The sequence below is a fragment of the Homarus americanus genome, unplaced genomic scaffold (genome assembly GCF_018991925.1).
Source record: "Homarus americanus isolate GMGI-L3 unplaced genomic scaffold, GMGI_Hamer_2.0 scaffold11022, whole genome shotgun sequence".
NCBI classification, from domain to species: Eukaryota; Metazoa; Arthropoda; class Malacostraca; order Decapoda; family Nephropidae; genus Homarus; species Homarus americanus.
Genome location: NW_024737068.1, coordinates 15781434 through 15794655, shown reverse-complemented (window position 1 = coordinate 15794655; position 13222 = coordinate 15781434). Strand labels below are relative to the sequence as shown.

The 13222-nt window shown below is 40.1% G+C and overlaps 1 protein-coding gene across 2 annotated transcripts in view; it reads right to left on the bottom strand.

Moving 5' to 3' along the window:
- The window catches only part of LOC121873014 (mitochondrial proton/calcium exchanger protein-like), a 29322-nt gene that overhangs the window by 6851 nt on the left and 9249 nt on the right, over window positions 1–13222 (bottom strand). Inside the window, exons 3-10 of one of the 2 annotated variants that reach the window (XM_042376268.1) lie at window positions 7633–7776; window positions 7379–7516; window positions 5866–6069; window positions 4840–5088; window positions 4368–4544; window positions 3706–3873; window positions 2816–2941; window positions 2543–2689 (exon numbers count right to left, since the gene is read on the bottom strand). In XM_042376268.1, the coding sequence (XP_042232202.1) occupies window positions 2543–2689; window positions 2816–2941; window positions 3706–3873; window positions 4368–4544; window positions 4840–5088; window positions 5866–6069; window positions 7379–7516; window positions 7633–7776 (1353 nt within the window). The remainder of the gene's footprint in view (window positions 1–2542; window positions 2690–2815; window positions 2942–3705; window positions 3874–4367; window positions 4545–4839; window positions 5089–5865; window positions 6070–7378; window positions 7517–7632; window positions 7777–13222) is intronic. The other variant, XM_042376270.1, reaches the window with a different exon arrangement.

The following is a 13222-nucleotide window of genomic DNA, read 5'->3' as shown; positions in this document are numbered from 1 at the left end:
TATCAAGCATCAAGTATAAAAAAGCATGCTAATACCTGTATACAGTTGTACCCCGCTTAACGCGGTCAATTGAACCCACAGGGTACCGCGTTAAGTGAACAACAGAACATATGGGATTAATTCCAATAGACTGACCCAACCCCCAAACTCCACTTTTTGACGACACACAACTATGTTGTAGTAAAAATATAATCTTAACTTTATGATGGTATGCACACACAATTAATAATTAAGAGAAATATCAATAATATTAGGTTTTTTAACACTTACATTAGCAGAAAAGATGGCTGGGCACACGGGGATGGGGGGTTGGTTCCGAGGCAGAGGGCAGATTATTGGCCCTCACCTGTATCACTTGTATCAATTGTATCACCATCCACCACAGAAGCTTGCAGGGCCTCTTTGTCAAACACCTCAAAGTCCATACAAGTCCATATCCTCACTATAATTATCACTATCACTGACTTGGGCCGGCTGTGGTGGGTGGTGGGTGAAGAACTCGGTAATGTTTTGATGACTGGGCGACCTGGCGACCTTGTTCGCATCGTGCCCGCGCCGCTTCCCGCGTATATGAGTAGATGAACCGTGTTAAGTGAAAGTTCGGTTCTGGCGAGGCACCGCGTATATGAGAAATCGCGTTAAGTGAAACCGCGTTAAGCGGGGTACAACTGTATATATATATATATATATATAAATTTAAATACATTCATCACTGCAAAATGCTTATACTCCTCTTAATATAAATTCCTTCATTAAGTGCATGCTAAAGCTCTCTATCTATACAAAGAACACGGCGGACAATAAGTAATAAACATACGGCAGTGTTGTCCCGAGAGTCTTTGGATACTTCCCCCCATAACACAATATATGTAGTACTGTACCATGATGAGTAAAACATCTACCTACTACAACCATACTGACCACAAACTTCCTCAGTTTGCTAAACAAATAAATAATCTAGTGGCACAAGAGCGGTTCAAAATGTAGGGTAACGAGGTTCAGATATTATGTTCGCGATGGGACATTTTGATTTTTTCAGATATCCGAAAGTCTAGAGTTATTCTTCCTTAGTGGCACTGTGGCCTCGTGCATGCTACAAGTGCACCATAACAGCATCTGGCACAAAAACACAGTGATGGGTGTAGCTGCAGATTTAAGCTGTGCACAGTAGAGGGAAAAAGCTGGGATACACAGTTACACAAGCAAGAGAGGTTTTGATTGTTGGAGGACCAGCGTGTCATCCTTGTTTATGATATAACCCTCACCTCATGCACAACCAAGTCACTAACTACTGGACAGAATCACCATAACAAGTAGCAATGTGGAATATATATAAATTCCCTACATTCATCTCACTACAAATAAACTAAACAAATTACCACATTTTCCTGTATGACAGTTGAGAGAGAGAAAGAAAGGTGTGTATATATATGAATTCTTCTACAGTATTCAACCTACTTCTACATCTCTTAAGTCAGTGTTCAACTTGTTATCTCCTAACAATGAGCTGTGCGGTAATATCCCAGGAAGCCGGAATCTTCGATCCCCAGATTTTCCAATACCCGGAAAATAAAATAAAAATTCAGAGAAATTCCAAAAACAGCTCTCAGTTTCGGGCATTCAAAATAAACTTTTGATAGACTGCATCATGTGCCGAGTGCATGGGTGTGCTAGCTGCATGGAGAACTTAGGTCATAAGCTCAGATTGCTGCCACTGTACAAGCTTGTTTGCTCACTCACTACTGTTTTCTCATATGATCTGCACTGTGCAGTACTGTACCAGGACACAACCTGCCAAGAATACTGTTAAAGCAGTGTTAAGAAGAAGTAAACAGTGATTACTGACTGTACAGTTATGTGTCCTGTACATTAAGTGCAAAAGTACCATACATACAGTACAAAGCAGAATGAACGGTGTATGCCTATTATAGTAGAGGATGTATGTACAGCATATACAGTACATGTACACTTCTTCCTCCACGGAGGGAAAGGAAAAGAGTGTGACAGTTAGCAACACCTGTTACAATAAATGGTACAGAACAAAGGCAAGCCATCCTTATCACCATTTGGCCTGCCTGCATCACAAGTTAAAGATAACAGCATCTGTTGGTGAGTACAGTACAGTATAGTGTGTACAGTAGTATAAATTACAGGGAATTTTGTTGACTTACTATTGGACCTGTACAGTAGTGTTTACAGCTCTGTAGCTGTCCAACTGAGGTTAAGCCTCCCTAGCAATTTTTCCCAGGTATAAGGATTTGTCTCATTACCCAGAAATCTCTCGTACACGGGAATCTCGTGCACCAATTGTTCTGGCTAATGGGGATATTACTGCACAGGTACAGTACTGGTATCTTCATCAATCTCCTCATTCATTTGGTCTATCATGAATCATATTATACTTGCTATCAAAGACCATAACTACTGTACTACCCTTATACTGTAGCGCTCTACAACTCACATCTAAAAGCATTTAAATAAACTTCCCCAAATTATACTTTAATACCCCTTACCCCATAGGCTAAACCATGTGTCAATTTACCTTTTGGAAGTCCTCGATATCTTCCTTGTAGTCGGCCAACTCGCTCTTCAGCTCCGAGAGTTCTTGCTCTTCGATAATCAGCTTCCTCTTCTCCACCCCTAAGGTCTCGATGGCTTCCTCTACGTCCCGCAGATCTTTACTCGTCAGCTGCGGAAACCGATAAAATGTCACTCATATCATAAGAGCAAATACCGTCGACGTCTAGAGTAACAGGTCTACATATAACATAATTATTACTTTCTGGGGGGAGCAAAACACAGTAATCTCCCTCACCATAGTCGGCTCAGTAACAGCAGCAGCAGCTTCCTGGGTTGACTTTGGCAGCTCCTCAGAGAGAACCTCGGCTTTATCCTTCAGTACTGGGGCTCGGTCGATGAGTTCCTCTGGATCAGCCTTCTGCTTTGGGAAATTCAATAGAAAAGAAACAAGTATTAACAAAAACTTTAAGCGAAAAGTACTGTACATCATAAAGGTGAAGAATACATCACAGACATGACAAAGGACTGGGGAACACCTCCACAACAAATTTCACTATGTACTCAAAACAGTGCACATAATTTCCAACAATGGTAAAAAGCTCCCATGAATTTGACAACCAAAAAACTTAGTACTACAGTATTATCATTCACCAAACAATTCCCAAACACTAAAATAAAGTGCTGATGACTGTGAAACAACTATAGTAGAGTAGTTCAGTCTCCTTATGGTAAAAAGTACTTTACCATTTTGCTATCGTTTGCTACACTGACAACAAAGGCTCCCTACTCTGCTCCCCATATGCATAAAATCAAACACCAGGGACAAGAAACATCCACTGATGATGGCTGACATCCCTAATGTTAACTTCCACTGATTATGACCACCGTCCCTACAGTTAACTTCCACTGATGATGGCCACCATTTAAGGATTAAACAACAACAGAAAGTTTAAATTCCCAAACTATATATTTATCCATGATCTCAATACCCACTACCCTAATCCTTCTCTGATCTGTCTCCACTAAATCAAATGTCCTACTCCAACAATCCTCTTCTTACATAACCTTCTACAGTCACCTTTTTCACCAATTGTATATTTTCCTTTCCTGTTCTCACAATGTTGATAGTTTCTAGAAAACAGAATTAACAGAATCTTAGTAAAGACTTGTCTCTCTCCCTCTTACTTGGATCTCTCCCAGGACCGACACTGTAGCCTTGGTCACCTCCACGCCTTCAGAGAGGATCTTGTTGGCTGAGGGAGGCAACTGGGCCACTTCTGCCCCTGCCTGAAGAACCTCTGCCCGAGTTTCTTCCACGGCTTGTTGCACCGCCTGCTCCTGTCGCTGTGCCTCCTGGACGAGATAGGGTTTCGTGACAATAAATTGAAAGCCTATTGAAAACTATGCGAAGTGCAAATAGAAACCAGATTGACAAATAGAAACCAGATTATGACAAAAAAGAACCATATTATAACAAAATGGAACCACATTATGAAAAAAGGGAACCACATTATGACATAGAAACCAGATTATGAAGCAGAACCAGATTATGACAAATAGAATCCAGATCATTACAAAAAGGAACCAGATTATGACAAATAGAACCTAGATTATGACAAAAGCAATCTTGACTCCAGAAATCTCTACTTATTAGTGGTGGGAGGCTTGTTCGCAACACCAAAATACTGTACTGTGACCTGTGATGTTCCTATACAAAAACCTTTACATGTACTGCAGAGAGAAAATGTTAGCATAGATGAAATAACTGTATATATTGGGGTAAAGGAAGTATAACTGTCCATAGCTCATTACAGTATACAACAGGTACAGTAATGTATTAAACTCACCTCTTGTACTTTCTTCCTGGCAATTTCTTCCTTGATTTTCTTCTCCTCCTCAACTCTTTCCAGCTCCTTCTTGTCCTCGGCAATCTTCCTCTCCTCAACCTGAATCACTTCCAGGCGAGTCAAGTTGTCGATCTTACCCTCACGCTTACCGATGGCTGCTTTAGTGCGTGTGGCAACCTTGGCAGAGAGAGAGAGAGAGAGAGAGAGAGAGAGAGAGAGAGAGAGTGAGACTTTATGCAGAATATGAAACAAATAATAAATAATCTACACTTACATACTACACCTCAAATCTGAATAACTTACACTAATAAACTACACCTAACTAAATACTCAAGTGCTAATTATGTCTTTTAATATGTAGTAATTATTCATATAACAAACTTTTCAAGGGGGTCAGTTTATTGTCATGGTTAGGTTAGGTTAGGTTTTGATTCAGTGCAGAGAGACCCCTGGAGTTTATGGTCATATTTACCTCATCTGGTAGGGTTGATATGGTGGCAGCCAAGGTATTTGGGGTCTGGACGCTCTCTGGGAGGAAGAGCGTCCGCGAGAGGAGGAGCAGGGACGGGGGGACCTTCTCCGTGAGGCTCAACTCCAGCCACTGGGATAACTGCATGCGGAGCCGTTCTTCCGACAGACCGTACGCCCTCATCCCTCTGGTACGACAAGCCTGCTGTAGCTCCCACACAGCCAGTGACTCTACTCCTTCATGCTGGATAATCTGTAATAAAGAAGATTTTTCTTTTCGACTAAAAAAAGAAGATTGGAATGCCATAACTGTCAAAAAATTATGAATACTGTAGTTCCCAACCCCCCAAAATTATAGCTATGTACGGTACATCACTTGCCATGTGTAAAACTGTCAAAGAAAACTAATTACCCTTATATACTGAAACTGTATACAAAACCTCCTAGTGAACTGTCTGTCTGTTATATCAAATTCCGTTATATGGGGGTTTCACAATACTGTACAAACATAATTCAACAAGAAGCATTAATAATTTCTTCACATTAATCTCCTACCTATGTTTATTGAAACTTATTAACTGGTTTTTCCATATCAATTTCTTTTTATCTGACTATATTTTATTATCCTTCTGTTCCTTCACCTTTACTGTACCTGTGTCTACTGTCCCCACACTGCAGTCATGGACGATGCCACTCATAACCATTACAGTATCTCCATATATCTACACCTTATTCATCTATCTATCTACGCATGTATTTGCCTATCTATGTATGTATGTATGTATGTATGTATGTATGTATATATGTACAGTATCTATCTATTTATCCACTCAAATATCTATCTATCTACACAAGTATCTATGCATCCATCTATCTATCAAACTACACATCTATCTATCTATCTATATTCACATAAGTACCTATCTATCTACACAAGTATCTATTCATCCATCAAACTACACATCTATCTATCTATCTATCCAGTTTAGTTACTCCCAGCACCACAAGAGGACACCACTCCCCAGCTCACCTTGTCATCAGCAACCAGAGTTCTTAACTTCATCCTCAGTTGGAACCTCAAGAAGTTATTTGTACCAAAAGGTTGCATCTCCAACAGTCGGCAGAGAGCCACCAGCTGCGGCCGAGAGAGAGAGTCGAGGGTGATCTCGTCCTCGAACAACTTGCTGAACTTGAGAATCTCCTCGTTGCTGACGAATCCTCCAGTTTTTGTTACCTGTGTTGTAAAGGGGGAAAATAATTAGAAGGAATAATAAATAAATCTTACTTTTATGAATTATTGGCAAGTTTTTTTACACCATTAGCCTCTGTCTACCCAGCAGTAATTGGGGACCTGGATGTTAATCGATTTGCGGATCGTGTTCCGGGGTAATGATTAGCCAGTGCAGTTGGCGAGTTGTCCGGTCTTCTCGGACTATTCCTTGACGCTGGGTCATGCAGCTCATTAACTTGGGGTGTGGTTGCTGTGCCGACGACAGCTTCTACACTTTAAACAAATTCACGCCTAGCTAGCCCTTGGGCCTGCCATCCTCATTACACGAAGGGGAACCATTATTATTATGTGTATATGCATGTATTGTAGTCTCTCTTTGCTGTAAAACATTAATACATATTTATTGACATACAATTGTAGATTAGACATACAGTGAACCTTTATTTAACGGCCTACTGTGTATGGTTAGAAAAGTCCGTTATATTGAGGGCCCGTTAGATGTGAAACCTCCATCTGATGAACTATATAGAGATGAAAGTGTTATATCAAGGATCCATTAGATGAAACCTCCATATGAAGGATTACATGGAGATACATCTGTTATATGGAGGCTTCACTGTATGATGTAGTATACAGGAAATATACAGTACTGTAGTGTATTAATATTGGCTTGTATGGAGGAGGCCTGTTTGAATCATCCTAATGTATAATACAGTACAAGTTCAACCAGATATTTTTTTTATTTATTTTCTTTTTACGGGGATTAGACCACCCGGGCACAGGTCACTGACCCACATCAGGGCCTGGGGGCAAAAATATTATTATTATAATAATTATAATAATAATAATAATAATAATATTATTATTATTAAAATAATTCATAAAAATTAATAACAAAATACCTGTACTAAAAATAATAATAATAACCATAAATAAATGCAAAAAAGGAAAAAATAAATCAAGTATGAGAAACGATAAACATAATGTACAGTATGTTGTGTTGTCAATGTAAGAAAACAATTGAGACCCTGCAATTGTGTGTAAATGAGGCAGAAAGTCAGTTCAGCAACCTGGGACTTGGTCACAATTTTCGTGATGCCATATGGCAGCAGGGTCTACCATAGACAACACATTATGCTTCCAATATCTTCCCAGGCGGTAGTACCTCCCTGTTTGGTAGCTGCCTACTACCTACATTACTGTACTGAAATGTATTGACCCACCAAAGCTCATAAAATGGCCTTAAAAGTTGTTGTTGCTGTTGATGATGATGATGATACACTATAAAATAAACAAGAAAAAAACAACTAACCTTTTCAAAGAACTGAACAAATTCCTTGGCACTCTCTGAACGCCGTCCCTTCGCCTGTACTGCCATGGTGTCTAGTGTCTGCTGGAGGAACTTGGCCATCTCCAGCTTCACTTTAAGTCTCTTCTTCATCTTTGCTTCCTGCAGGAGGGATGGTGAAGTGGTGAGGGGGGTATTGAAAAAGATAACAATTCCACGACACACCATCAACTAGTAACCTTTGACAGTTTTAACAATCCCAACCAATTTATACAGACCTTCTCATTAGCTGTCTCAAAGGTGGATGGCAGCATTCCCGGGAAGAGTTTGAGAGCTACTGGTAACAAGATCTCCATGAAGGGTATGATGATAAACACGGAGAAGGGCAACAGGCGGAAGAGGTCGCTGGTCGTCCGTACTAACTGTAAGGACAAGAGATTTGTGTGTGTTAGAACCAAGAGCTAGTGGTGGTGATGGTTGGTGATGGTTGGTGATGATGGTGGTGATGATGATGATGATGATTCCACCTTTTTATATACAGTTTATCATTATTAAACTATTAGAAAATTAATAAACCTATTGTAACGAGGTAAAACACACGCCTTCAGGATAACAGATTGAAACAGTACAGTATAGTAATATTTGGCTCTGCCTGAGAAACGTTGAGGTCCTCGTGGATGGTTAAAAGTGGAATTACCAACACACACACACACAGAGGGAAAGTGAGTGAGAGTTTGAGATATATTGCATGATTCCCTGACCCAGATTCAAAAGAAAAACATTGTCAAAACAGTAATTCATATCACGTGTGGCAGAAGACATCCTCCTAATAAGAGTTATCATCGGAAGGTCACCTCTTCCCTCGTCAACAGGTAGGAACAGTAACCAGATATAAACAAAGGCGAGAGAGAACGACCATCATATTTCCCAAGTGAATGTTAATATAGACACTGGTATAATGCCTCAAAGCTGTTTCGTAATTGACTTATACTATATACAGTAGGTTGTGTTCTGTATTCAAGAGAGGGACTGGTGGGGGAGGGGGATGGAGGCGATGAGAGGCTGAAGCATAAACAGGTGTGAGTGGAGGGGGAGGGGGGAGGGGGTAGGGAGGGAGAGGAGCGAGAATACTGCCAGAGGTCACTGACTCACACCAACGCCCGTGATAAGGCAGTGGTGACGTCATTCGGGAACAACACACCATTAAACCTAAACATCCACATGTCACACATTAATTGGTTGTTATCGTTCATATGGCTCGAATATAGTTCCAAGTAAACTCTCTCTAACACTCCCATGCCTGTGGAACTTTCCGCGCCGGTGCCAGCCACACACATCGAGGTGGCTGCCATCACTTATCAAACACAGGAATGCTTTTTACCGAATGTTTAATGCAAGGTAAAGCCGGTAAAATATTCACAATGTTGATATAGATGTAGGTTAGTATTGGACCAGAAGCATGACATTTCCTAAGTCACACAGATATTTCACCTGCACGTGTTGCTAACGTCCCTATACAAGGTTACCATGGTGGTTACCTGTACCGAGTCCTTCAGGTTACCAATTAACGTGTCATTATAAAGTATCGCTGCTCAGTATGTCCTCACCCTACTGTTATTACCATCATTGTCCTGTAAGTAACTTGACTCACCATGTAAAATCGACCACCAACAAGTAACATTTACCTTCACATAATGGATTACTATCAGCTTGAAGGCCTACCCTGGGTGTGTTCAAGGTGTGGTGCAACTTACCTCGCCTTCACCCCACCATACACCGCCTAGTTACAGTTCATTCTGGTGAGACAACGATAGACAACCCACCACTTGCACTAACATCAACAACCTAAACATCACATATATAATCTTAAGCCTGTATCTACTAATGTATTATACATCATACATTTTTAATGCCTGAAACAAGTCCTTTAAATTTCCATTAGAGAAGCACAAGTGATGCTATGGCTTGCTTGCGCCTTGGCCAAGTAGAGGGTGGCGGGGTGGTAAGCTGCTGGTTGCCAGGGGCACATCACCTCTGTTATGTTGTACAAAACCTAAACGATTTTCAGTTCATACAGTCTCTGAAAACCAAATTTACGCAGATACAGGTAAGAAATATAATCTCTTTGTTCTAGTTAACGATAATCGGGAAGTGACGATAACAGCAGCAAGCGTAGTAACATCGCCCTTTAGTAATGATTTGCTTTACGGGTCCGAACCTGTGTGTGTGTATTGTCATGCCACTGCAGGGCCCTCGCCTCCGCCTTCGTTCAAGCTAACGGGCCTCCTTCCCCACAAGCACTGTACCTGTGAATTTTTCCCTCTCGCTCTTAGTTTATCCCAAACCCTCATGACACCTCCCGCACTCCACTCATAGATCTACAATAACACACTAATTAACCATAAGAAGCTATCATACCCATACAAACACACGGGCGCCTAATTTTTCCTACAACAACTAAGTTGTACACAGTTGAGGAGGTAGATATGTAAATACCAGCAGCGGAAAGCACCCCCCCCCACTCCCTCCCGTCCCCGAGACGCTGCGGCCAGGCTACGTGATGCAACACACTTCCAACCACAGTACAATACCACACCTCGCTGGCCTGTGTAATACCTTAGAGGGGGAATCATACGTTGCTCTTCACCATTCTATAAGAGTAAACAGACGGTGGTAAGGATACGCGTCTATGAACTAATAATATAAAGGTATATACATGACCTATCCAGCGCCGCAATACCATTTTATCTGGCTGGCTGTCGAAGTCCACGACTGATAGACTGTACACCGATAACATTCTACACCACTTCTATTATCCCTTAACATAAATACATCTGGCACGGTCTAACTATACCCAAAATATTAGTCACATAATGAAATGTTCCGCGTTGCGTTCACACAACCATTGCAGTGTACTGTACATGAATGCACACACCAGCTGGGCACCTTAATCTGCTTCGTTCATCTAATCAACAAAAGTATTCAACCACAATAACTTTCACACGTCATTCTAACTGTCTCGAGATGGTTGCCAAGCTTTAAACGGCGTGAAGAATGTATGGAAAACATAAATAAAAGATAATATATGATAACACAAAGAGCTCATAGCTGCTTAACTAAATATAGCAGGCATGAAAGGATGTGTCGAAATCTCTGAGCCGCGCCAAACAATAATAAGTATTTATAACCATGACGTAACAATACAAATAAACACAGGATGATAACCCCAATGAACGTCGAAGCTCCATTAAAAGGTAGTTTAAATTTTAGTTCGAGGAGGGGACAGATTCTCACAGACTTCAGCAGGTTGTGTCAGGTGGTGTGTGAAGTGAGAATAGGCTGAGTATAGTTGGTAAGTAAGCTTATAAAAACACAATATACACAATACTACATTAATATGACTGACTGCGCCAACACAAACCTTAAGCATTATCACAGACGAAGGATGACAATTAAATCAACCAAACAAAATGTCAACATTACACACAATTAGTCTCCCCCCCTTCCGTCCTGTCCTCACAGACAACATGTCAGGAACAAAATTGTCCTCACAAGCTTAGTAACACAAATAAGAACATTACACCTGTCCTCACAACACTACACACCTGTTCTCACAACACTACACACCTGTTCTCACAACACTTCACACCTTTTCTGACAAGGCAACACTACACACCTATCCTCACAACAAAACATGTAAGACAATCCCTGCGTTCACAAACTGCCTTGTAACGCCTCCACTGCTACCTGCCACTGTTAATACACACACACACACACAGATCAAGTTACCGACGCGTGCACCTAACATAATCCAACCACAAAAAAATGGAGTTTTACAGTATACTTAATTTAAAAGTTCTATGGGTATGATGATGATTATGAAGATAATATGATGATGATTATGAAGAAAATAAGATGATCATTATGGTGATGGTATGATGATGATAAAACCTACTAGATACATATACATATAACCTAGTGTAGATAATATTTCAAGGTTGCTGTATCACTTTCATTATAATTAGCTACAGGAAATTCGGAGTTTATATTAAAATCATAAATTTGTCTATTCCCAATTCCTCTATATATATATATATATACATATATATATATATATATATATATATATATATATATATATATATATATATATATATATATATATATATATATATATATATATAGGCAGGGTATTTTTTTTATGATTGTGTACTGAAAATCTAAACAATTCCCAGCATACTGCAGCTGTAAATATGTACAGTAGCTAAAACAACTATCTGTGCATACTTTGTGGGAAACAATATGTGACCATGGACGATAAATTTTGGTATATGAGGCTGTCACTAGTCACACGTAAAATTTCGGAGCATATCGACCCCCACTTGCACAGATAGTCGTTTTAGCTACTGTACCTGTATATTAGTTTTTATTTAGAAGAGAGTAAGTATTCAGTGAAGATCAACTGACTAGACCTGGCCCAAGTAAATAATGGTATTAAATGACATTAACTCGTATCTGTAAGTTCATCTATAAGCCAATAAACTTGGGAATCATCCAACCCGAATTTAGGTTCTCCTAAGTCACAATAATCCTCAAATATATAAAAATAAAAACAGAAATTTCCTAACACACTTAACATTGTCATTCAAGGTCGGTATAAATGTTGTCCTTTTTTTTGCAAAACAACATTTTCCCCAACATTTTCCTGTTAGAATGTTAAACGTGCAGGACTCATAATATATAATATTTTCTATAAAATACAAGAAGAAAACACTATTATGGAACATAATTTATTTTGCTTGCAAACATAAATATTATGGTTTAGATACGTAAGGCATTAGCCAGGAACACACACAATAAAGGTTCTATATTGTGCCAGTTGTAAGGCTGGTACTCCTGCTGTTAAGCTTTTATATCAGGAAACAATCGTGCTTGCGACTTTCAACATCTCTGCTTTAGGTTACTGCAGGCGCAGGTCGATACAGCTTGTCTCTCTCAGTAGGTTACCAGAGCTGCCTTAACACATCACGAAAAACGGAACTCGACGAAGCTTTCAAGATCTATGTTAACCAATCCCTTTATTATGCGATAAGACTTAAAAATAACTTGTTAAGTTATCAGAGGAAGTTCCATGATACAACGATTTTCCTAGAGGCATGACGTCACACCTCACCCCATAGTCACGTGATGCGTTGTGACGTCACCGATATCTCCCACCGCCCAATGATAAAGCGTCACCACCTGCAATTTATCCTCCCCTCATAAATGGAGTGATTAGTAACCTTATCCATCTCACATGATGGTCATCTATAATGTAATATTCTATGTATAAAAGTAACTTAAGCCATAACGTTAAGGAAAACTGAACAAGTGTAAATATAGGCGCAGCACCATTGGCAAGAGCAGCGGCGGCGGGAGGGAGGGAGGAGCTCAGGCGGTGGCATGATTTGGCAAGTTTACCACACTTCCAGGGTTCAAGCTTATTCACGCGGCGCAGTACAACAAAGCTTTCTCTACTTTAAAGCTTTACGTGATGTTTTCATTTATGTATTATGTCTCAAGTCATCTGCGAAGTATAAACAGAGATAAGAGATCAAGTAAAATGTATAAATGTTCACATACAAGAACATATCGTCCAACTTGACTCCTTGCGTTATCAATGGCCAGTCTGTGTAAACCCTAAGAGGTGTCTACGTGTCTCATGAGTTATTTATTCTACGTCGTCGTGTTTCGTCACAACCCTCCACTTTTGTCTTTAATTCACCAGAGCCACCCCCCTCCCCCCCTTGCAGTGTTCTACCCGTATAGCCAACCCCTTGTGTAAACAGGTAATATAATATTTAATGACACCTTTATAGTCACAACAAC